The 25,842-nt window shown below is 39.4% G+C and overlaps 2 protein-coding genes across 3 annotated transcripts; one reads left to right on the forward strand and one right to left on the reverse strand.

The window, feature by feature from the left end:
* Nucleotides 1-2,112: 2,112 nt before the first annotated feature.
* sgsm3 (small G protein signaling modulator 3) lies at nt 2,113-13,637 on the forward strand. Its single transcript, XM_042213278.1, has 21 exons — nt 2,113-2,355; nt 6,090-6,158; nt 6,378-6,463; nt 7,166-7,229; nt 7,861-8,072; nt 8,195-8,302; nt 8,540-8,683; nt 8,807-9,002; nt 9,132-9,277; nt 9,483-9,716; nt 9,858-10,040; nt 10,222-10,377; nt 10,476-10,530; nt 10,860-10,909; nt 11,108-11,260; nt 11,352-11,422; nt 11,649-11,697; nt 11,834-11,919; nt 12,025-12,147; nt 12,361-12,421; nt 13,130-13,637. The coding sequence occupies exons 2-21, from the start codon at nt 6,152-6,154 to the stop codon at nt 13,211-13,213; spliced, it is 2,268 nt and encodes a 755-aa protein (XP_042069212.1). The 5' UTR covers nt 2,113-2,355; nt 6,090-6,151; the 3' UTR covers nt 13,214-13,637.
* Nucleotides 13,638-15,370: 1,733 nt separating this feature from the next.
* Nucleotides 15,371-23,656, reverse strand: gtpbp1 (GTP binding protein 1). Of its 2 annotated transcripts, XM_005946469.3 has the most exons (14): nt 23,156-23,656; nt 21,566-21,677; nt 21,248-21,428; nt 19,458-19,641; nt 19,043-19,207; nt 18,783-18,906; nt 18,495-18,609; nt 18,267-18,411; nt 17,992-18,174; nt 17,671-17,806; nt 17,289-17,467; nt 16,935-17,096; nt 16,607-16,657; nt 15,371-16,459 (listed from the first exon to the last, which is right to left on the reverse strand). In XM_005946469.3, exons 1-14 carry the CDS (start codon nt 23,348-23,350, stop codon nt 16,343-16,345), a joined length of 2,049 nt encoding a protein of 682 aa, XP_005946531.1. In that variant the 5' UTR covers nt 23,351-23,656; the 3' UTR covers nt 15,371-16,342. The 2 variants fall into 2 exon arrangements, with proteins under 2 accessions (XP_005946531.1, XP_005946532.1); XM_005946470.3 differs by lacking the exon at nt 16,607-16,657 and having other exon boundaries at nt 23,156-23,653.
* Between the last annotated feature and the right edge of the window lie 2,186 nt (nt 23,657-25,842).

The following is a 25,842-nucleotide window of genomic DNA, read 5'->3' on the forward strand; positions in this document are numbered from 1 at the left end:
TCAAGAGTGACAGAGGCAGTCAGACCGATGAGCACGGGTAGGTGGGGCATTGAGAAAGAGGTAACAAAAAAGGGACTGAGCCTCGCACTATGCGCACTATTTGGCCAGGCAGATTGTGGGCAAGGTCGGCAGCTAGAGCATTTTTAATGATGTGACTCACTCTGGCATGGTGAAGCTAAGCAATGTGAGAGGGTTAGAAATAGAATATAGTGTCATACTGATGTGTCAACATACAGCTAGAAAAGGGAAAAGGAGACTTGTGGAAAAGAGAGATTGATGGAAGGGTATATAAAATTAGTTTTTTTTTATGCTGAAGACTTGCTAACTTTTGTTTATATGTATAAATGTGTCTGTAAGCAAAAAAAAAACAAAAACAAAAAAAACCCCAACATAAAAAAAGACATGAAGACCGCTGAAAGTCAGGATGAAGCTGTGAAAATGTATTTGATATACAGATGTGTTCAACACTTATAAGATCATCGGTTCACAGTCAGAAGGATGTGCAATATGAGTTTTCATACACACACACACACACACACACACATGCACACACAGATAAGTAAGAAATTAAAATGCAGTGGCACAGTCCACATTCTCAGCTACAGCATCAAAGAGCTTCCTCTCGTCACGCACAAGTTTCCTCTGAGATGGGAAAATAACTGATCATTTGGTTTTAGCATTCATTTAGCCTGGCTTCCAAATACTTACATAAAATGTGCAAGGTGCCATCCCCAAGTGCCAGTTTCCTCTAAGAGTACACAGCAAAGATAGTTTAACTGGCTGGCATATTGAGATGGATAATAGTGGATGGTGGGAGATGTGCGCTTTAATGTTTCCACAGGAATCCTCACTGCAGTCTAGTGTTTAAAAAAAACAGCAACAAAAAAAACTATCCAATAAATAACAAGTATTACCAGGAGCTGTATGAGGATAAAGCTGAAAAGTGCTTGTATGAGAAGAACAGCACGTGCCTTGAGTTCTGTGGGTTACATTATGCAGATCATATTAGCTTTGTTAATGATTTTGTAAAGAGGTAAATCCCTGACACTGACAGTGGCACCAGCAACTTATAAACACAGAAGCCAAGCAACTGCTCTGTGGCCCCGAGAGCCAACAAACTTCCCCTCTCCTCGGTAAACACCCAATGGATAAACTAGTTGGCATCTTAGAAGGAAAAGAAAAGGACCACATGGATTCAAAATGCAACAGAGCATCACAAAGCTGATAGTATGTTCAAATGTTCTGATGTTATTTATGCTGTTATTTATCATTTCAGATTAAATTATTATTATGGAACTCGCTGAGAGGCATTGACGTCAAGCTGTGGTTTGCATGCTCATCACTCAGAATGCTCATCACTGTAAACTATAAATAAAGATGAAGAATATTGATATAAAGGACAAAAGCATGAATCCCTTTAAAAAATAATGAAATGATGATTAATGATAGTAAACTTGAAATACTAAACTAACAATAACTAAATCTGAAAGACGTTATTAATGTTAAAACGAATTCATTCGAGAGGGTAGGAGGAGGCTTTTGTAAAACACAGCCATCTTGTGGAGTAGTCATGTAAGAGCAACGTGATGTGGCTTCAATCAGCAGCTAATTAGATTAAAAATTAAGCTGCTGTCTAATGCTTAACAATATTAGAAAGAAGGAAAGAGAAGGGACAGTGGAATACGCTGTATTGTGCGTGAATACACTTTAATACTAATAAGAGTAAATAAATTAAATAAACATTAATTACTGTGAAATAACAGTGATATATGCAGTGACAGTTGAGGTTTCTCATTTGCAGTTTCTGTCTTGACCTATTTTTTAAAGAGGTTTATTTGAAAAAAACAACAAAAAAACAACAACAACAACAAAAAAAACAACTCAAGCAATTGGAGTTAGCACAAGCTCCCATAACAGCTACTGGTTGACCCGTCATGACTAGCACTGTTCTGAAACGTGTCTGGTTGTTTTCATAGCTGGTCTGAATGAGGTAAGGGAGTACCAAAAAAAAAAAGAAAAAAAAAGAATGAATGAATGAATGGAACAAAAAAGAGATACGTCGTGTGCCTGCGTCACCTACTCCCCACCTGCGGAAGGATATTTTTGACTGAGAATTGTAGTTCCGGGATCTGGCGCTACTTCCCACGATGGAAAAGGAACTGGGAAAGCCTTACAGGGCGTAAGAATACGTCGGAGTTACACGTCGCCACTAGCAGGTGCACAGTATTGGGAAGTCTTACGTCCGAGGCGAGAGATGGCATAGCATATGGCGTTTTCTCTTTAAAACTATAGGGGAAAAACGAAGAGGCACGTCCTCCAGAAACCTTAGCGTGCGTTCGCTAGAATAATGTCACGGTAAGTTAATCGGACAGGCCTTCCGTGGTACACCGTTTTGCACCTAACTACTAGCTAAAAGCTAAACGTAGCATGTTTGGCTAACAGCTGACAAGTCAATATGAATGTATGAGCGTTAAATTTCATGGCTTATTGTTTGATAACATTTGTGGTGTTGACCAAATGTGTTGTCCCTGATGGGGGTGTTTTTTAAGGAAAGAAAATGTTGTGTTATTGTCTCGTATCTGCAACTGACGTCAGCTGGGGGTTTGACGTAACAATAATTGAATCATTTCTGAGCATTGTGCTTCATACATATCTTTAAGTTAATAAAAAACAGAATATTCAGTGAGATTTGTGTGTGTGTGTGTGTGAGTGAGTCGGTAACATCACGTGTGGTCTACCATCAACGTTTCAGCATTTCTGGGTCAGCTGAACGGTTTAACGATGACACATACAAAGCTGACAGATGCTGCAGTCTACACTCAAACGTGCCTCGTAGTGCTATCAGACGCAGGAGAGTCACTTGTTGCCTTATGCATAACCTTGTGGCTTACTGACAACAGAGCTTAGGTGTTGCAGATAGATGTTGACAAGAGTGATGCAGTGCTTTTTTGTCATACAGCGCCTATTCCCTGCAGGTTCTTGCCTTACACTCCATTGAAACGAGGAAGTAAGAGTATTTAGACGGGAGTTTCCAGCACTTTCACTCAAAGAAGTGGCCTTCCACGAGCATCCCTTTGCGTGTATGTGTGCGTAAGTCTAACTGAGACTATAATTAGATGCGATGCATGCCAGTGTGTAAGAGGGGAGACACACACAGATGGACTGCCAAGGAGACTGAAGGTGTGCGCCTGTCATTCTTCAGCCAAAGCTAGATTTGTTGGGCACAAGGCAGAGATGCTCTGGCATACACCGACACCCTTTTTTTTTTCTTCTTCCTTTGGTGAGGAGGCGACATGAGTCACCAATGTTGTGGTTAGTGAAAGGGACAGCTGGGGGAGGTGTAAGGGGAAGTGGAGTGGGTAGAGCTGATTGGGCATGCTGACGGGGCAGCACAAACTCTAATTAGAGTAGAAGTAAGAGCTTCCTTACAGTGTTTAAAAGGAAGGGCTTTGCTGTGCACGATGCATACTCTTGGCCTGTTTGCACAGCAGGATGTTGCTTGTTGGTGTTCTTACAACAGGGTGTTGACCAGTGTGTGTGCAAACACTTGTGAGTACAGCCACACCTCCGCAGTGAAAAGGATGTTATTTTGTTTGGAGAGGAAAAAAGCATGAAAGACCCTTTGTTATAGGTCCAGGAAGGTCCTCAGATGAAGTGATTTGATTTGTCTGTGCTGTTTACATCCTTGGGAGAACAAAACTGTAACAAGTTAATGATTTCCATTTATCACATGCATGTGAGAGCATTAACTTCCAAGTCACCTTAGTTCTGTTCATTTCCTGAAAGTTGTGACTTGTTTCTGCCCAAGTTTTGCCTTTCTCGACAAAATCTAAAATACTCGATGTGTTTTATTAATCACATGCAGAGTCACAATCGTATTTTATGTATCCGTGTTTGCAAACTTGGTGTTCTTCTTTGTAGTATAGAGCGCATTCTGCGATGACTCCGAGAATAAGGATTCATAGTGGGTTACTCAGAACTTGCTCGTAATGTTTGTTTCAGGTTTGCGGACGAATTTTGCTGTCAGATTACTGATATGTGCAACAGTTTGCAGGATGGATTTTGTAATGTTTGGTTTTCTTTGGCAGGTGATTAAACTGTTAATGTTCTTGTAAAGGAGAAGCTCTAAAATCCCAGGCCTCCCTCAGTTAGACAGAGCTTCCCTGAAAACACTTGGCCATCCTCCAGACCTCAAATTGATTTCTCATCTCTTAAGTCCTAAATCTCCCTTCATGCCGCAAGCCTGCTGCTAGAATGAATCATTTTGGCAGCGTGTTTGCATGCAGGCGAGCCTCTTTTCACAGGTTATGGTTGTTATAGTGTTATGTGGCTTGTAGTTGCTTAGATTCCAAGTAGTGGTTTGTCTTACTGATATACTGTATTATTTCTTCTGTGGGGCAACAACTCGTTTGTTGCATTTGCCCACAAAACATCTATCAAACACAAACCATATATAGTGTTTTACTATTTGTATGCAAAAGACAGAACTGAGACTTGAAATCTTCTTAGATGCTAATGGCAAGAATCCATCATTTTAGAGGGACATTTGAAGTTGTCCAATAACCATATATCGGCCATTACACATACATCTTCCTGATATGCCTATGTGACTTGTATTTTGTTAGAAATGCTGCAGTGGTTACTTAGAAAAATTGAGCCAGAATCATCGCACAATTACTCCAAGAATAGTTTTCTAGCTTTCTGTTTTGTAAAGGGAAAAATACCAACTGCATCTTTTCATTAAAGTCAGATTTCATCACAAATCCTCCAGAAAAATGTTGGGTTGTTCCCAAGCACAGTGCTGTTTAAATGTACACACAAAGGCTGTAAATAAATCAGTGTCCTCTAGACCATTCTGACTTTAGAAAAATGTCCTTTTATTTTGTTGTTGATTGTTTTGTTTTATAGTGAGCAGAATCATGGTCTGAATGCCTTAAGGGCAAAACATATACAGACTCTCTGTAGACTTCTCTTGTTAATCTTTTTGTTTTATTTATATATTTTATTTTATTACATTGTTATTAGAGTGGATATTATACCGGAGCAGACAGTGGGTGAAGGACAGGTTCACCCACTGCAGTTACATAGTGTGCAAAGTGTGTGGACCTGAGTTAAAGTTGTGAATATTAGCTTGTGGAAACACCATTGTTAATGATAATATCTAAAACACAGAAAGGCTGTACTGAGGTTAACAACTTTGTACCAACAGTTAGATGAGATCATGGTATTTGTCGCAGTGCTGTAGAGGGATGGCTCACTTTGCTCCCCTTCATTGCCAATATTTGCCATGTAATTTATTTATATGCTTAAACAGTCACTTTTTTAGCTTTAATGCAAAGGCTAAAATCTTGCAGACAAAAGCTCATAAATACATGGTATGTTAAGTCTTTGTTGTGTGTTTGTAGGCGCAAGTCATTTTATGGTTTTCTCACAGAATGTTAATTTTACCCCAAGATGTGCGCTCTACATTTAGAGCATCACAACACACATTTGTACATACACAAAGAGTTTAGTAGAATAGTTAGCCTCTGGTAATTACAGCACTCATATCGCCTTGAAGAGAGAAACAAGAATTCTCTTTATCTCGTTTTTTTTTCTTTTCTCCTCTCTGTGTTTGTGCCGAAGCTCTGCATGTCCTGTTCGTTCTAGAAGTTCGTTCTAGAAGAAGGGGCACTGCCTTGTTACATTGTTGTTGGTCTGTTGAACAATTTCTTTGTACTTGATTGTTTTGAGGAATGGTGTATTTGTTTAGCAGTTAGGTAGTATCAAAATGGACTGAGGTCCTGAGTAACAGATTATGGTATCCGAAGGATTTCAAACATTACATTTGCTACTGAAACAGTGAAGTCAAACACATTTATAATGTCTGCTAATTTGATGTGGTTAGTGGTTGTAAAGGTCATTTATGTGTCTGGAGATTTTCCCACAAACATAACGTGTCACAACAGGTTTGAATTCTATTCTATTCTATTCTATTCTATGTCAGCTGGAGGACTGACTAGCTTCAGCATCGTTCTGAAAAATGCAAATGTTGACGATCTAGAAATTAAACTGCCAACTGATTCTCAGCATCTGTTTCTTTCCTATAGAGTGGCTATCAGCTGACTTGTTTACTCCCAGGTGTCCCACCATATTGAACTCAATCAGCAAAATGTCAGGTATATTTGCAAAATGTAATTTCTTTGCGAACTTTGGCTCTGATTGGCTATGTAATTGTGTGTGTGTGTGTGTGTGTGTGTGTGTGTGTGTTGTGTGTGTGTGTGTGTGTGTGTGTGTGTGTGTGTGTGTGTGTGTGTGTGTGTGTGGGTCTGTGTGAGTGTGAGCAGATGAAGATGGATATAATAAGACCTTTTTTCTTTTTCTTTTTTCTCTTTTAGGTACCTACACTCCAGCACCTGGTGGGCCATTCTCGGCTCTTACCCCAAGTATGTGGCCCCAGGACATTTTGGCCAAGTACCATCAAGTAAGAATATGGTTTCCCACATTGTTGATAAAACAAGTTTCTTGAGAAATCGAACATTTCAGATTTTAGAAATTGAGAAAAAAATATTAAAAGCTGTCACACATCTCCATCCATCTTTATTTAGTTTTCTTCAACAAAAAAAAAAGAAAGAAAATAAAGAATATATGTAAAAAATTAAGTGCATTCAAGGTTATGGTCCCACAGTGAAAGAGGGGTGGAATTCCCTTTAGTGTTTGCCCAAATCAAAGTGAAATAAAAGTTTTTGATTGTGTATAATCCATGTATTGGTTTGATATGAATATCAGTAGACTTATCGTTTTTGTTTTCTGTGTTCTACCAGTTTCATTATCAGGTATTTACGACTAACCATAAATATTTAGTTTTTAAATCACCAATTAAATAACCCACAGGTTTGTATATAATGTATCTGAGGTTACTTTTAAATTGAGAGGAAAAACGTAGTTAAAATGTGTTTTTGTGCTGCCGGTTTATATCTAAAACACCTACTGTAGCCTGTATGGGCGAAGGTAACGTTGTTCAGCAAAAGTTACCATGGTGATCTCATCAGTTTAAAACACTGCTCCTTTAATGGCACTGAAACCATTAATCTCACTTCTTTATAGCCACGTTTGTTTGATATAGTCATGTTTCTACTATGAGATGTTCACCAATTAAATGCATGTCACTGTTTTGTTTCTGCAGAAAGACTCTTCACAGCAGCCTGAACTCCAGTATGATGAATTTGGCTTTAGGGTGGACACAGAGGGTATTTCATTTATCTTCTCTTTTGCTCTCTCTCATTCACACACAGACAATTCTTTTTTTATCTTAAAACTTTTTTTATCATCATTTGGTGAATCGCAGTAGGGAAAATTTTTTTTTTTTAGATATGAGCATAGTAGCTCTATTATGTAGGTGAAGTGCATGTGATCTCAGGGTTTTTCCAGCCTTGACCTATTATGACAATGAAGAAGGCTATTTATTGAATTGTCTTTGAGTGTGTATTTTGAGTTTTAAACCCCAGAAAAAGGTTTTGTTAATCTATCAGCCAAAATGTTGTGATTTTTAAAAAACAATCCAAATACACACAATTATGGTTCCAATGTCATGAATGATGAAAGCAGAATTCTCTGCTTCTCTGAAGTGTGCTGGTTGACAACTCATGAAAAAGGAGACTACTCTCTCCAGTCCTCCTAGAGACTCAGCTGAGTTTGTTTTAAGTGAAGCACCTTTCATATCTCTGCAGTGCATGCCCACAGTATTGTAGCTGGTACCATTTTCCATTATTTTGTTCTCCTTAATCCAAGAGTTTGTAAGTTATAACAATTTTAATATAGAGCCTGCACAGATAACAAACTAAAGCTGAAGTTAAGGCTGAATATATTACTTTCTCTTAGATGGTGGGGAGCCTAAGTCTTGGCTGAGCACTGAGGGCTCGCCCCAGCGTGAAGACGCCCAGCAGCGACTGCGTTGGCAAGCCCACCTGGAGTTCACCCATAACCACACAGTAGGTGACCTGACCTGGGATCTTATTGATCCTGTCCTTCCACGCTCTGAGCGTTTGCATTCCTTGGTGCTAGGAGGAATACCTCATAGTATGAGACCACAGGTAAGCTTTACCATCAGTGTTGTTTCTTGTAGCATTGACTAGAAGTCTAAAATACTGTTAAAGCAAGCTAGTTATATAGTGATGTTACTGAAACATCGTTTTTTTTCCCCCTCCTCTCCTAGCTTTGGATGCGTCTGTCTGGAGCCCTTCAAAAGAAGAGGACCTCTGAGATCTCTTACAGAGAAATCATCAAGAACAGCTCTAATGATGACACCACAGTTGCTAAACAGGTAAAATGCCTAACTGTATAAATGTGTGAAGACTTATTATTGTAATTATTATTATTATTATTATTAAGTTCAAAAAGTACTGCCTAAACACAGTCAACAAATCTGTCTGACACATTTGGAGATTAGACTTCAAGCATTAGGGTGTTTTGCACTATTTTTCTTCATTTGCTCTGCAGAATCCTTAAAGATCTTTCAAATAATAATGGGATGATCCCGTCTTAATCTTTTGTCCCTCAGATAGAGAAGGACTTGTTACGGACTATGCCAACCAATGCGTGTTTCAATAGTCTGACCAGTGTTGGAGTGCCAAGGCTGAGACGTGTACTGAGAAGCCTAGCATGGCTCTACCCTGACATTGGGTACTGTCAGGGAACTGGCATGGTAAGAACACATACATAGAGAGTCTGTCTGATCAGTTACATTACTCAGAGCAGCTGATTCAGCATAGAAGGTATTCTCCTCTTTACGCTCTCATTGTTTCTCATATCTGTCTCATCCATCCAGGTTGTTTCCTGCCTGTTGCTCTTTCTCGAGGAGGAGGATGCACTATGGATGATGTGCGCCCTGATCGAAGATCTTCTTCCTCCATCTTACTTTTCCTCCACTCTGCTGGGCGTTCAAACAGATCAGAGAGTTCTCCGCCAACTTATTGTTCAGTACCTGCCGGCCCTTGACCGCCTTTTGCAGGAGCATGACATAGGTAGGATCAAGCATCAAGAAAGATAATGAGAGTTTAGTCCTTGGGTTGTGGAAAAAGGGTTGTGAGTTGCACCCTATACTGTACATTGTATAGAGTAGGTAACATCATCTTCTTTTTTTGAACATCCAGAGTTGTCACTGATCACATTGCACTGGTTCCTGACATCATTTGCCAGTGTGGTGGATATCCGTCTGCTCCTAAGAATCTGGGATCTGCTCTTCTATGAAGGGTCACTTGTGCTTTTCCAGGTGACACTGGGCATGCTCAAGATCAAGGTTAGCCACAGTACTTCTGCTGAATCTCAATAGCCTCTTGCAGTTTGTATTTTTCTTGAATGCTTTACATTTATTGTTATTGTTTTCTTTAGTCGGTATGTGCAGTTACCAATTAGATTTTTTTTCTTTGGGGGAGAGCAATTAGGATGGAAGATAAAGCCATCATCCTAATCCTAATCTTATTTAATTTACTTCTTGACTCCAGGAGGAGGAACTTGTGTCATCAGAGAACTCTGCATCCATTTTTAATACTCTTTCGGATTTGCCGAGCCAGCTGAGAGACGCACCTGCAGTTCTAGGGGAGGCTATGAGGCTAGCAGGGACACTCTCCCAAGAAACTCTGGAAGCTCACAGACACAAGCACCTAGCCTACATCCTAAATGAACAGGCACAGCTCAGCAATGGCAACAACACAACACTCAACACCAATCTCAACAAGGTCAGTCATTATAGTATTGGCATAATTTATTAGCCATGTGGTTTAGACAGGGAGAGTAGGAGTTGTATATTTACTTTCCTCTAAAAATCTTGTTAAACAAAAAGAGGGGAAAAAATTGAGATTTTATTGATAAATGTTTAGGTGGTGAGGAGGCAGTCGCTGCGCAGGAAATCCACCCTGACCTCCCTGCTTTTTGGGGAGGATGAGGCAGAAGCTTTGAAGTCAAAGAACATAAAGCAGACTGAGTTGGTGGCCTCCTTGCGAGAGGCCATAACCCGCATTGCAGAGCACTTCCATTGTCTGGATCCACGCCACTCCAGCACTGTGAGTGTTTATGTCCTGTTCTGAACTACCAATCAACCAAAATAAACAGCGCATCAGCCATGCTGTACTTTCATTTGCTGTCTGTAGCATTATAATACTTCCAAATTGTGGAATTAATTTTAAGATTATTATTTTCTCACATTTTGACTTCATATCGATCCGTTCCATTTTTTCTGTCTAGGATCTGACTCCAGACTACTCCATGGAGAGTCATCAGCGGGATCATGAAAACTTTCTTGTGGTATCTCGCAACCGACGGAGACGAGCAAAGGCTTTGCTAGACTTTGAGCGTCATGATGATGATGAACTGGGCTTTAGAAAGAATGACATCATCACTGTGAGTCATAATTTACAGAAATGCTGGCAAAAAAGAAGCACAGCTTTAACACCGTCTGGTCTCTGTGTCTCATCCTGCTGTATTCTTCTGTCGCTCAGATTATTTCGCAAAAGGACGAACATTGCTGGGTTGGTGAACTCAACAGCCTTAGAGGTATGTGGGATTTAAAAAAATAATATATATATTTTTTAATATAAAGAGCCAAAAAAATTTTATTGATCTAGCACATTTAAAATTTTAAAAAGCTGATCCAAAGGCAGATGTATTTACATTCCACATTTAAAAATGAAAAAGAAAGTAAAGAATTATACAAGTGATAATAAGTAAAATGTGCAAAATAAGTAAAATTGTGTAAAAGATATGGGATAAAATTATAAAAGGAATCAAGTTAAAGTAAATAAGTAAAATGTAACAATAGAAACAACTGATATAAAAGATCAGTAAGTAATTATCTGCTGTATGATAAATTTTGTCTTTAACAGGCTGGTTTCCAGCAAAGTTTGTTGAGATCCTTGATGAAAGGAGCAAGGAGGTATGCACATTCTTACATTATTCTCTTAATTAAAGCTAAGCACTTTGAAATTGTCCAGTTAGCTGATGTTTCTTCCAGTGTTCGATGTCATCAACTATGCACCCGGTTTTGTCTTTGCTTCTTTATTATTGTAATGTCCTGACTGTCAAATCATACAGTGTTTTCAACAGTGATTGACGATCTCGTACATGTCTTCAGTACTCACTAGCAGGTGACGACTCTGTGACAGAGGCAGTGACAGACCTGGCCAGAGGGACTCTATGTCCAGCTCTGAAGGCTATCTTTCAGCATGGTCTGAAGAAACCATCTATACTTGGAGGGCCATGTCACCCGTGGTTATTCATAGAGGAGGTAGGAAAACGTTTTGTCATCATAGTACCATGTATCGCACATGGGTCTGTCAAACTGAAAATTTAAATTAAATCATCTTCTTTTTACTCAGGCGGCCAGCAGGGAGGTAGAGAGGGACTTCAATTCTGTTTACTCAAGGCTAGTCCTGTGTAAAACCTACAGGTGAGGTGTACAGAAAGTGTTATTCTTTGCTATATTAACCCAAATTGTAATGTTCTCCAGGGGCCATCAGGGATGCACTTGACTTTAATTAGCATTGCATGATGCTTTGTTAAGAACATAAATGGGCCATTTACCGTTAACTGTATGCTCAGTACACTGTGTGCTTTTTGCACTACTGCTAGTAGAGATTTGGAAGTAACAAGTGGTTGTCTTTGGGATTTACCAGGTTAGATGAAGATGGAAAAGTACTAACGCCAGAGGAGCTGCTTTACAGAGTGAGTGAACACTCTATTTATTAATCACCAAGTGTTTTGTCAGTAATATGAGGCTTAGCTTCTAGTCTGTAAAGTTGCCGTGTAGCACTGAGGACTGATAAAGTGCATGACTGTTTCCCTTTGATTACCTTCTCAGGCAGTGCAGTCAGTCAACATGAGCCATGATGCAGCACATGCCCAAATGGATGTCAAGTTTAGGTCTCTTGTGTGTGTTGGCCTGAAGTAAGTTTCATCACACATGCATGTAGAATTGAAATCATCAAAGTCACTCTGTAGAATCATATTTTCATAACGAGTCTGTTTGAATCTTAACATGTTTCTCTTCAGTGAGCAGGTGCTGCACTTATGGTTGGAGGTGTTGTGCTCCAGCATGGCGGCTGTAGAAAAATGGTATCACCCATGGTCATTCCTTCGTAGCCCCGGATGGGTTCAAATCAAGTGTGAGCTCAGGTCAGTCTGCTCAAATCAGGGATGGTTACCGAGTGTTAAATTCTTGAAGTTGGCTGTATCTTATCCACGAGCCATCTTTTGCATTTTCCACACAGAATTCAGTCGTGTAAAAACAGGAATATACATGTGAAAGAAGCTTGAAGGGTAAAAGTTAAACAAAGTGAAGCTGTGTATCAATCAGGATAATGATTAACAAACTTGTTTTCTCTTCAGGGTCCTGTCAAAGTTTGCCTTCAGTCTCTCCCAAGATTGTGAGCTTCCCGACAAAAAAGAGGTGAGTCAAGGAGCATGTGACAGCTTCTCAATATAGAGCGGTTGTGAGCCAGTCTTACTATCAAGGACGACTTGTTAAAACTAAGTGACGAAAAACATTATGACTTATACTGTTTCAGAAGTCTGCTATTCTGAAAGCAGAAGTTATGGAAGTGCTGGTTCAGCATCACCTCTTTAGTTGGGATCTCTAGGTAATGTCGCTCATCAAACTATCGGTAGATTCGCGTAGGTATTAGTGTTCTTTGTCTTCTTTTACCCTTCATTTTCAGAGTGAGGTGGCACATTTGTAGAATAAATCTTTGAAAGAAGAAAATTTTCCATGCCACTGTAGAAGTAGACTAGAAATGGCAGTTGCTAGTGCTATTAGTGACACGCTACCATCTCCTTCCTGCAAGTCAGACTGTCTCCTCTGGGGGGAAAAAAGCTGCATCTCTATGAGATCTACTGATTTCACTTCTATATTATTATGCTGACTGTCGAAACTATAGTCATCATGTGCGGTCAGTATCATGATTTTTTTTTTCCCCTTCAGACTCCAGATGGTAACTCGTTGTGTTGTTTTGTTTTGTTTTTTAATTAAGGCAATATTCTTTTAGGCAGATAATAAAACATATTTTCATTAAAATTGCTGATTAGTGTTTCTGTCAGGTGATGCATTACTAACTTTTGACTTCAAGTAAAAGCATTGCACATTTCATTTATGTCCCAGGAAAAGGAGCAGAAGCCACTGAAAGAGGGAGTGCAGGATATGTTGGTGAAACATCACCTGTTCAGCTGGGACATTGATGGATAAATGTGCAGCAAAAATGGCTGAAACCTACAACTTGGTCTCAAAGTCATAGCTTAGCCTTTTTTTTTTTTTTTTGTTCTTTAAATGTTAAAAAAAAGTGCAGAGACAAGAAATCTAGACACTACTGTCAGCCTGCTAAAAGAAGTGACTACTTCACCAACCGGTTCACCCTCTCATCCTGTGTCAGTTTTGGACAATGGTAACACCCAAATGACTGAAACTCAACTGGCTCGTGTTGGCTGAAGCATGTGCACATCATTGTACATAATTTAAACGGATCAATACCCAGTACTGGAGGTTTCACTGCAAGGTTTAAATACATATATATCTAATATATCTATATAAACATCTTACACACTCCTGCCACAGAAAGAGTTTGTACATCTAGGACAGACTACAACATATGACCGAACAGCATTTTTTTTTTCCAGTACCTGAAGCTCATGGTGCATGAGTGGGTGAGAAATACAATCTATTCTTTGGTTCTGCTCATAATGTTGCCATGATGAACACAAGTTTTTGTAACCTTATCCTAAATTTCATCCTCATCATCCTTTAAAGATTTAAGGCCAAACTAGAACATTACTAAACACAAAGCTGTAAAGTTACAAACTATTTTCAAGTGGAATGTATTTTACCTCAGTATCACAAATTCCACAAAATACTTCATTAAATGTTGCACATGCCAAGTAAAGCCTTGTGAAGTTGTGATATAAAACTATGGGTATATGTGCTACCTAAGCAGTGGTAGTAAAACGTCTGTCTTGTATAATATAATGTACATGAAGCAGATAATTTGTGTTACACCTATATATGTATAAAAGATAACTACACATACAAGTCTATACTTTGTAATGTTTTTTTGTATATGCTTGTGACTATATGTACCATTAAGGCAATTCAAACATAGGACTTTTTATCTGTATTTTACATAAAGCTTTACAGACTGATCTCTAGCTTTGACATAAACATCCAGAAATAAACTGTATCAAGTTCAGTGAGCTGTGTTACATGTAATGAAACATGTTCATTACTGTTTTTAAGACAAAGGTTTTGACTTTGTTCTTTTGATTTTTATCCCTTAGACTTAAAGAAAATACTTAGAGCTGTTTCTTAGGTCTACATGACTTTTTACTTAATTGTCAAATTAACAGTTCTTTCTTTTCACTAATATCATTTACAGTAAATAATATTTCACCAATCCATAAGTCCTGCTGTACAAAATTTAACTAAAGATTTACTGAAGAAAAACAGCTATTCTCCTGGCAAATCATTTTTGCAAAACATTGAGTTACCCCACATTTCTTCTTCTTACTTTGCTTCCAATGAAACAGACTTAAACTTTTCTGAAATGGTCTTGAGCAATAGTTTTGCAGACATAAAATAGCCAACAAAGTGAATCCATCAGCCAAAGGTTTGCAAGGTGTGCAATCTGTCCTTAAGAAGATTGACAAAAGGGGCACAAAAGAAGTGGCAGGTCTCAAAAATGACAACAGAAGAACAGTATCTGAAAGTAATTTTTCTGAACTAAAAAATTCCAGCAAAGACCTGACAGGGCTAGAGTTGCATTTGGCTCTGCAGTTGATTCATCTACTGTTCACTGAAGCCTCGTCAGAAATGGTCTCAAGAATGGCTGGCTGTCAAGAAGCCATTTTTGAGGAAAGGAAACTGGCAGAAAAAGCCTGGGGTTACACAACAACTGGACAGAAAGGCAGTGGCAACAGGTCTGATGGAGTGATAACTGCACATTTGAAACGTTTGGTACATAGGAGGTCTGGAGAGAGGCACAACAGTGAGTGTCTGCAGGCATCTGTAGAAACTGGTGGCAACTGTGTAAGGATTTTGACCTGCACTTCAGCCAGTGGTGTAGGGGATCATGTCAATATTGATGGATGTATAAAGCATTAGTACCATCTGGAAAGCATCTGTCAACAACCTCAATGATTTTGAGTACAGTGCCCCCCAAAAAAGCACATCTGGATAGAAAAACACAATAGAATGCTGTCAGTCATGGATTTTTCTTCCCAGAGCCCAGGCCTCAACATAGCTGAAGCAGTGCGGGCTCATCTTGATGGAAAATGAGGGGTTACATCCATGCAAATAATATTACTGCAAATAATGTCAGAAATATTGAAAATATGGAAACACAATAGCCAGCACTGTTGAAAAGTTCAGTAAACTGTGTTTATTAATGGTTCTTTTCTTGTAGCAAGGGGTTTAAAATGTCACAATATGTCTACAGCAACAAGCCATAACACATGGGATATGAGAATTACAAGTAGCACTGCAAGTACGGCAAGTATTACAATCAGTAGCAGCTGCTGAAGTGAGAAACTGTGCTGTATTGGTACTAACACTATTATAAGGTTTGTATATAGACCGACGATGGAAGAATGACGCATACTACTGAATCTAGGTGTGCAAGTGAACTTATCTCAAAAAATAAAGACCATCCAAGAATAAATGTTCTGCATGTCAAATAAATAATTATAAAAGAAAACAGCTTATATTTTCTGTATACCTAGAATCTTAAATCAACTCTGCTACATTTGTGATTTGCATACATTTTGTACATCATTCCAATCAGTAAAACTAAGAGGCAATTAATGCTGTATAAATAGTACAACTGTTTATCATTGCAAATACACAGGGAATTCATGGGTGTCACTAATAGCTGCTCGTAAATATAGGTATTGGACCCTTGTCTTGGGTTTATCCTTCCTCCCTGCCCCTGAAACTGAGCCAGAGGACTGTTTTCAGACACGCATAAAATATGGATAAAATTAAATATATTCATCATCCTGAGTGAGGCTAACCTCAAAAACCACACTGCTTTCAATCACCCAAGCCATTCGAAATGGTAAAGGCAGCTGATATTAAATGCTTAGGAGGTGTATGCTTTTAGTGTGAGACATACCCCTCTGTGTTCCCTTTCAAAAATAATTAAATAAAAAGTACGGGACCTGGTGTAAAAAAAACAAACAAAAAAAACCAGAAACCCAATAAAACTAAAAAAGGCGAGGAGTAATAAGACTGAGGAGAGTGTCTTGCTCCAAACATCTGCTTCCTTCATGGTGTGTGGAATGAAGACACTTGGTGGAGTGACAGGAAGAAATGGGACCCGTGGGCTTTTCAGCAGCTCCCTATCCCCGATGAGGAAGGCGCTGCTGTGGGGTTGGTGCTGCTGTTCTGGCCTTTTCCTTTGTGCCTCTGGCCACCCCTTCTCCTTCCACCACCTCCAGACTTTGGCTGTAACGTAGATAGAACGAAACCGCTCAATAAGGCAGTCGCTGCACTGCATCACAATGCCAAAAACAACAACAAATGCAAAGACCAGAGTCCAGTCTCCACAATTCAGCCTCACTGTTGCTTTTGTTTTCTGTCAACACAGTTTACCTTGTTCTCTTTGTTGCCCTCCTTTAACTGAGGGTCATCATCTCCCTCTCCCTTTGAGAGCCAGCCACGAAAGCAAAGGAGATGGAGAGAGTGTACAGGAGTGATGTGGGTGAGTTAAAATTTAGGGTGAAATATTACAAAGCAGTGTATAGATTCACAGACAAGATGTTACATGAGAAAAAAAGAGGAGGAGGAAACAGAAGTTAGAACAGCAACTTCGAGGTAAGTAATCAGAATCTGAAGAAACGCAGGAACTGCACTACTGCGCACACACAGAATTTGTACATACAGCATACAGCTTTAGTACTTTTAATGACTTGTGACTCACCGGTTGTGTCGAGTTGGAGGCTGCCGGTTGAGCTGCTGCTCCCACGTCGTCACCGGCCACCACGGTGCCGTCCTCTTTTCGCGGCTGCGCCTTTTTGGTAGACTGCATTTTGATTTGTGGCGGTTTTGAGTTTGATGGCATGTTATTGGTGGATTGCAGCAGCTGAAAATGATATGAGACAACACGTTAGTCCCAAAGAACTATCTGTGAGCACATAAACCTACAATGATTTCTACATTTTGGACATAATCTTAATATTATTTCCAACTACAGCTTTAGAACCTGGCTCATGATCCTCAGATCACTGTAGCATTAACTCAACATAAACCTTCAGCTTCCAGAAGGCTTTGCTACCTTAGTGATGGTTCCTACAGCTTTGGTGCGCCCCTCCCTGAACACAAGCCTCTGGTCACAATGCAGGTACTCGGGGGTCTTGATGAAACGGAAGTGGACTGAAGCCTTGTCGCCTGTTCGTAAGCAGTCTCTGTTCATGGACAGGATGGTGGCTGTCTGCCTTATGCTGCCACAGTGGACTGAGTGTTGGGGAATATATACGTAAAGGAGAAAAAATTGATGCTTACTGTGGTTGTAAAATGACCATTTCAGTCCCATAACATTTATACATACAAATGTTCAATGTCATTTAGAAACTTTGCTATAAATCTTTGCTGAAATGTCCTGCCTTTGCCTTAAGGTGACTCTAGAAACACACACAGAGCGTGTCACTGCTACTCACCCATGGCCTGGTATCTCGGGGATATTGTGGTGGGATGATGCAGCACCAGGATCTCAGCCTCAAACTCCCAAGTTGCCTGTGGGTTTAGCCTCGGGGACACCATTACCATGCCTTTCCTTATGGACGAACGCTTGATCTTTGGAAGGAAGCATATGACAAAACATGTCATCATTTTCACTGCCCTTCTATTATCAAGATGAATAACACTTTTCAAGACCAGCAATAAGGCCTAATGAGTAAAAAAAAACTGCTAACATTTAACTGACCTATGCAATGCCAAGCATCTGCACTAGACAGTGGATGATTTTATTATTTCTCTACCTTTTTAAGAGCAAACGAGGCAGTCTGGCCACCTCTGACCTCCTTCACAGGCATTCTCTTACGGTGTATTGATTTGACAGCAATAGAGATGAAGCTTCCTAGAGGATCGGGTCCCAGCAGCATGGTGTCATTCAGGCGTATGAGCCCACGTAAAGTAGTTCCTGATACTACAGTTCCCACACCCTAAGACATAAACAACACATGACCTGTTTTTTTGCATTAAATTTACATGATAAAATACATTAGGGAGAGCAGTTTATCAGTGTTCATAGTACCGGTACAGAGTAGGTATCATCTATTTGAAACTCAGCAGGCTGATCGTCCCGGTAGGATGTCCTGGAGGAAAGCAGGTTGAGAAACATCTTAAGCAGGTCCATGTTCTCACCGGTCACATTGGAGATCTGAAAGATGGGGCACATCCTGGGGGTGCACAACAAACACACGTAGCTTACAGTGAGACATTTTCTTTCTGCTGCTGAATCTCGCAACAACAGACCCAGTACCTCTCCGAACTGAAGTTTGAAGCGGTGACTATGACGTCGTCCTTGTTCTGTACCAGGACAGGAATTTTTCTACAGCCTGGGGACTTCAGTAACCTCTGCAGCAGCTTTAGGGTCTCTGATAGAAGGAAATGAAGAACACACAAGTTATTTAGTTGTTACTGTAATTTTTTTAGCACGTGAAAATGCAGACAAACAGCATATAAGCTAATAGAAGCCAACTCAAGGTCTGATGTATTTTTTGCATAATAAGGAAATATTGCAAAGCAAATAAAACCCCAGAAGGCTTACCTTGCAAGATGTTGGCTGGGCACATGTCTATCTTGGTTACCACTACAAACACAGGCACGTTCAGAGCTAAAGCCAGGCCCAGGTGCTCTTTGGTCATTCCTACGATACCTGCGTTACTGCCCACCTGGAAAGGAAGGGAAAAGTGAATTTTATTCCTACACTTGTATGAAAAAGAAAAAAAAAGAAAACGATTTTTGGGACATCATGGATATTGTACATAGACACGCACACCATCTTCCCTCCCCCTCCCCCTTTCTGACCATAAGCATGCAGAAGTCTGGAAGGTGTCCTGTCATCCCAAACACTGTGGTCTTGAGGTATTTCTCATGGCCGGCCAGGTCTATGAAGGTAATGACCTTAGAGGACTTCTCGCAGATTTTGGTCCAGTCCAGACTTCCTCCATGACTGTCTGGTTTATTCACCACCTGGGAGCCAAGTACAATAACAGAAATCCTATGTAAACATACAGTCTTTCATCTTCCATCAACATTTTCTGTAGATCCTCCATATTACTATTAACGTTCACCTCACCAAACTCATTTCTTCTCATACTTATTTTAACAGTCAACATATTTCAGCACCTCATGACTCAATATATGAACCATCATTAAAAACACGAGTCATTTTCAGAGTTACACTTCTTTTAGAAGTAAAGCACTGAGCATACACACTCACCTGTCCCTCTTGGTCAAACCCCAGGATATCATTGCCCACACTGCTGGTCCTGCCACTCTCCATCTCATGCTTGTGTCTGAATAGTTTCTGGCGGGCAAAGCCCCTGCCGTTGTCCAGCTCACCATGTGTTAATACTCCCAGCAGAGTACTTTTACCAGCATCCACATTGCCCACCACTGCAACCCTGAGAGACACAAGGATACCATATAGGTTGAAAAAAGAGCCCTGGATGCTTCAGGGAACAGAATGGAACTGAACAGAATAACTTTCATTGTCCAAACTGGTGGAAAACTGTCAGTTATCAATTCATACTAAAAACTGATAATTATCAGCACACATTCATACACACACATGCATAAACCATTGGTAAAGTTGTAAAAATATATTGCAGCTTATTATTCATCATACTAATTGAATTTGGCACAAATCATCCTCTATATAGCTTTTTACAAGCCAGAGGCATTCTATAACATTGACCTGAGTGCAATTCAGATTCAGTCCAGTTTGTTCCTACTTACCACAGTCAGGCTACCACACCAGACTGAGTATTGAACATGAGGACGATTTCAATCAAGCTGACATTTACTCTTTCCAAAACGTATTCGCTAACTTCAAAGCCTCTTAGCTTCCTCATAAGAAACAGTCTCTGACTAACTTTCTTATTGATGTAATCAGCATTAGCTGCAAAATGTAATTCCTTATCACAATGTTTTCCCAGATACTTAAACCTATTAATGACTTCCACAGACTGAACAGAAAATGAAAGACCTGTTTTAGGGCCTGTGTAATTCAAGACAGGCTCTTTTGTGTTGTCAATGTTAATCAACAAATAGAGAGATTTATAGCATTCCTCCAACCTACGCAATGATGCAAAATCATCAGGGTTGGTATTCCTATGACCGGGACCAACAAGAGTTATATAATCATCATATTACACCAGCTTCATATTCCCATCCTGTAGCTGTACATCATCTATATAAAGAGAAAATAACAATTGGGATAAAACACACCTTTACAGGTTCCCCGTATTACAAATTATTTCATTAGACAGCATGAGTAATACAGACCTTCTGCGAACAATAAATTTCAAAATATCTAATCCACTGTTACCCTCTTATTATTTGTTCTTGCAATAAAATGTGTCCTTGTATTAAAGGCTGAAGTCAGATTGACAAATATAATCCTTCCCTGATCAGCTGTTTGCTGTGTAACTGTATTAAGCAGTATCAGTGCAGTGTCTTTTGTGCTCCTTTGTGACTTGCATGCTAACTGCATACAGGCCAACTGATCCATAATAGCTGAGGTGAGGTGTTTTTTAAGCACTCCCTCCATATAATTAGACAGCACACGGGTCAAAGCCACTGGACAAAAGTCAGTAAGGGATTTGGAACCCGGCCCTGGGATTGGTTTAATTACAGAAATCTTCCATCATCATCACACTATCATGATCGTAGCTTATGTATGTCTGTATGATTTGTTCCCAAAATCCTCCTAGATGAAACCTAGGCTGTAAACCACCTAGAGTACCAATATTCATAACATCTACAAGGTGATTTATGACTATTATTATTATTATAAATATTTAGCTTAAAATAAACATTTCTTTAAATTTCCTTTAAAATTCTCAGCTGTAATTGTACCAAGTGTGCATCTGACTTTTTCCACACCCGAGGGGCCTCTGGGTTTTTTCAGTAGTTTATCTGATAAAAAATTGAAACAGTCTGGTCAGGACACATGTCACCTGTACTGAACACACTGTTGAAAGTAAGTGTGACTTCATTACTGCTCACCTGACCTCCAGGAAGTCCAGCTCACCCACACGCCTCCGTATCAGATAGTCACGTACCAAACCGGCAGCCTCATTGCGCTCCCGTAGAGGGATCAGGTCAGCATCCAGCTGCTCACACATGGAGTGAACTGTGGCTACTGAGGCCTCCATATCTTTCTCATCCAAACCCCAGTCACCACCATCTGCACAGGAGGAGAACAAGAACAGATGTGTTACAAACTGTTACAGAGTGAATAGGTGAAAAGGTGGAAGAGAGAGACTCGTAATTTACACTACAGTATCCTTGGAATTTGGACAAGGGCTTTTATATATCTCTCACCTGAGCCCATTCCAACCACATAAATAGTCTCTCCACATCCCTCTTCCATCCTGTCTCGTAGCTGCCGAAGTAACGAATCATACTGCTCTCCATTTGGGCTAACAAGTGCCAGCTATTGGGTTCCAGAGAGGGGAAGAGAGAAAACATAAAGAATAACACTGGCCATGAAATTGTTAAATCAAATATTCTTCTTCTAATAACAGTTAATAACAGTCCCGGGAGAGACTGCATCAGGTAAGGTTGTTTAAAAAAAAAAAGAACAGGCATTGAACCAAACATTATTACTTATTTGGGACATTTTAGTTTCACTGGAGGACACTCTCATACCCTGTAAGCAAAAAGAAATCTGAAGGGAATGGCAGGGTCGAACGCATCACCCAACATGCAAACACAGCTGCTTCTTTTCTCATGACATACCTCAAGGTTACATGAACACGGTGTTGTTATCCCTGCTGATATGGACCTAAAAACACCTTGAAGTGCAATGCTATTTGTATAAGAAGAACCTGCTTGTTTTATGTTTATTTGTTGTGAATGTTGGCCTGAGTGTGTAAGACCTTGGGAAGAGTAGCTAAGGATGAGCGTGATGCTCATGGGGACCCTGATTAAACAAACATTTTTTTATTATTATTTGCTAGTTTTTGTTTCTATCTTTAAAAGAAACCAGAACAAACACATACAAAATGAAATAAGTGAACTATTGAGGAAATGTAGTTTAGGTCCAGTAGTAGCAGAAACATACTTTACTTAGTGGCAGTACATTGCTTTCCCTTTAAGGGCGGGTTACAAGTGTAATAGTACTATCATACTTTATACTAAGAGATATGCATTTGGAGCTACAAGGGCTGTGTTAAAGGCCTGCTAGATGAATAGTACCCAGTGGACTGGGTTATTGAGAAGTTGCTACACAGAATAGCATAAAAGTCAACAAGGGACTGCCTACCTGATGCAACTCTGTGCAATGTGTTTATGGGACCAAAAAACACCATTGTAACGTGCAATTTAATACCTGTGGGCAAAGACATGATTGCTTTCACTCTTACATTCAAACATTCCGGAATACGTCAGGCCAAAAACTCTTTTTTCATGCTACAAGTTCCGGTATTTAAGAGCAACTTTCAGTTGATCAGTATGGTTCAACAGCACATATAGCTACAGCCAACAATATATATCATAGGTAGACATTATAGGCAAAACATGTCGGGTATTTTAGCTGGTACCCTGGAAAGCCGACCATATTATCTCATTGTTCTTTCTTATCCCGTATGTTTTTGTTTTGGGTTCACAAAACGTTAATAACAGATGAACCATATTCACTTGTTTTGAGAAGTGCTTCTATGTGCAGCTAACGTTAGCGCCGGGCTCCGCTGCTATTTTAGCTGGAGCTGCTAACACTTGCTAGCTTTTTAGTGTCAACAAAAGCAGCTCGGTGTCCAGAAAAATCACTCGTGTGTTATATTTGGTGCTTAAAAATACTCCGTAGCTATAAAACGTTAATTACATAGCTGTAGAGGAGAGGCGCATTATTTTTCTCATTCATTCATTCACTGACAGCAGCAGCTAGCATTAGCTTGGCGAGCTTAGCTTTACCTTGCTAGTAAAGTCAATCCCCCGATCCTCGGGCTCGCCATTGAGCACGTCTCCATCCTCGAAACACTCATCCCCGGCGTCGTCGCTGCATCCTCCACGGTCTGGAGCAAATATACTCGCCGGGACTAAAGCATCGGCCAGCGGTACGGAGCCTGGGCTAATGCCTGGCTCATGCGCCGCCGCTATTGATGCCATTTTTATGCCAACTTTGCAGTAATAAATTGCAGGTTTTCTAAACTGTTGTGATGACGGCTGGCAGGCAAACACACACACATATACACACTAACCGGTGCACCTCGAGCTGTCAATTCCAGTATTAGTTAGATATTTGCTACGCTACAGTTAATGACGTTAGCAAGGGTCTCACCGCGCTTTAACTAACATTAAAATAACGCTTACTTATGTACCGTCTGTCCGCGTTTAAAAATGAAACCTACCAGCACCTGAATATTAACAAGGAGGGCGTGGATAACCGTGTGTTTTGACATCATATTCACCAGTAGAGTTGAAGTCACTGGGAAAATGTTAACAGTGGACCAATACCAGTGAGGGGGTCGTTCATATGATTACAAGCTGGATCAGCCCCTCACACTCAGAGAGCAACAGGGCTCTAATAGCACGTATTCCTGAATTACATGTGCAATAATAACAGTGTGCAATACACATACACTTCTTCTTCTTTTTTATACTAAGTTAATATACTGTGTTGTGTTGTTTGTTGCGTTGTGATGTGTCATATCGTGTCGTGTTGTGTTATATGTAGTGCCGACGTAGGACAGTTTTCCAATTTCATTGTACTACTGTACTATGTATGACTGTGCAATGACAATAAAGAGTTATCTTATCTTATCTTATCTTATCTTATCTTATCTTATCTTATCTTATCTTACATACATACATTTAAGATTAATGTATGCAATAATTACTGTGTCGGTTTGGTCTGCTTTGGTCTGACACCAAAATGTATTCAAAAGTTAATATTGTCTGACCTATGTCATTATGACAAGGAAATGATATGTTGTACTTTTCAATTATTATTGTGACCAATGCTCAGTCTAACATTGATCTGCAGTCTGAAAGGTCACTTCTGTTGTACAACCTGTTGTACCTGTTGTACAAAATGTTGTGCTTGACTGGTAAATGTTGTGATTAAATAGCCAGTTTAGTGTAATTTACCTGATTACTGTTTTGCATTTCTTAATGGCAACAATGTGATGTAATGTGTACAATTTTTCATTTTATATTTTCCTTTTGTTGTTGTTGTTGTTGTTGTTCTCCAGTGACAGAAACACTATACTCATAGAGCATAGTGAAGTGCTTTTTTTTTTTTTTTTTTTTAAACCCTCTTTTTTATGCTTCACACCACATTTTTTTTCCTCAGGGATAATATGGGAGGCTGAATTGTGAAAAATAGCCTATTTGTTTTTTTTCTTTTTGTTTTTTTTTTTTTTGACTGTTTTGAGCCCAAATTGTTTAAAGTAAATTTCAATTTTGAAAATCTCTAATAAGCATTAAATATTGCTATTTATTTTTGCTTTCTGTTTTTGAAGCTAGATAATCCTTCCTGGTGTATTACCCTCACACAAACTCTGATGCTCCTGCATTTACCCAAGAATAGTGGCGTATCTATGTAGTTTGATTGACTTTTGTGTAGCTGAGTGGTGTGTGACGTTTTGCATTATATTTTGTTATAATTTTGCATCACTGTCAGATTGATATTTTTGTTTGTTTGTTTGTTTTTTACTTTTATGTTACTTTAGTTAAAGCTATACATCCTCAACACTAATTGGGAATATCCTCAGAAGATTTCCCACCTACATTAGCGCTCTATTGGTTCTCCTTGTCACCTTGTAATAACAGCTGCCTCCAGTAGTAAATAGTTGTTACAGAATGTGGACTGTTGTAGTATTGCACTCTGACCACTGGAGGACAGTGAACACTCAGATCACCTTTGTGTCAGACCACAAACAATATAACTATTCGCGAATTCTTCTCACCTTCAAGCATTTTCACTAATAACTCTTAAGTAAAATAATGAATTTTGATAATTGTCTGCTAACTACCAATCAACAGATAGAATTTTTTAAAATAGTTTGCATTTAAGCTTAAGAAATACACACAAATATAATTGTTTTGTGCTGGTGTGAAGCCTGGAATAAATGTTGTAGTGGTTTGCATTTCATTATCTCATATAATTAAAGTATGTAGCTGAATTACTGGCTTTCATGTGATGATAATAAATAGTTATAATAAATATTCAGTAAATATTGTGTGTGTGTGTGTGTGTGTGTGTGTGTGTGTGTGTGTGTGTGTGTGTGTAGGCGGATATGTGTGTGTCATAAGATCTGCTGACTGCCTTAAGACCACAAGCATGAGCAAACATGTCACATCTCTTTGTCCCACTGAACGTCTGATAAAGGAACTGGTTTTCACAATACTAGCAACAAATATGACATAGCTTTTCCAGATTGATCCTGTAGAGAGATGAACTTTAAAAATAATAATAATAATAATAATTCCACCTGCTTTCTGAACAAACTACACACTGTTTGTTGGCAATACTCAAAGTACAGCTGAACTAAGATCCTCAGTCGTTCATTTGTAAGGTGGTACATAACTTTGAACAAGCTGATCTGAAAGTGAAGATAATCTTTCCAAATACAAAATTTGCCAGTTTTGATCACTTT

Source organism: Haplochromis burtoni, unplaced genomic scaffold (genome assembly GCF_018398535.1).
Source record: "Haplochromis burtoni strain Fernald_Lab_line unplaced genomic scaffold, NCSU_Asbu1 Contig_431, whole genome shotgun sequence".
In the NCBI taxonomy this organism is placed as follows: domain Eukaryota; kingdom Metazoa; phylum Chordata; class Actinopteri; order Cichliformes; family Cichlidae; genus Haplochromis; species Haplochromis burtoni.

What these genes read in the sequence shown, in the direction of transcription:
- sgsm3 (XM_042213278.1), top strand. An exon ending in CTTTAGGGTGGACACAGAGG is followed by an intron (nt 7,230 to 7,860) that starts GTATTTCATTTA and finishes ACTTTCTCTTAG; the next exon opens with ATGGTGGGGAGCCTAAGTCT. An exon ending in TGAACTCAACAGCCTTAGAG is followed by an intron (nt 10,531 to 10,859) that starts GTATGTGGGATT and finishes TGTCTTTAACAG; the next exon opens with GCTGGTTTCCAGCAAAGTTT.
- gtpbp1 (XM_005946469.3), bottom strand. Translation starts at nt 23,350, where the DNA reads ATGGCATCAATAGCGGCGGCGCATGAGCCAGGCATTAGCCCAGGCTCC. An exon ending in CAGACTTCTGCATGCTTATG is followed by an intron (nt 18,907 to 19,042) that starts GTCAGAAAGGGG and finishes CTTCCTTTCCAG; the next exon opens with GTGGGCAGTAACGCAGGTAT. An exon ending in CCTCCAACTCGACACAACCG is followed by an intron (nt 16,658 to 16,934) that starts GTGAGTCACAAG and finishes TGGCTCTCAAAG; the next exon opens with GGAGAGGGAGATGATGACCC.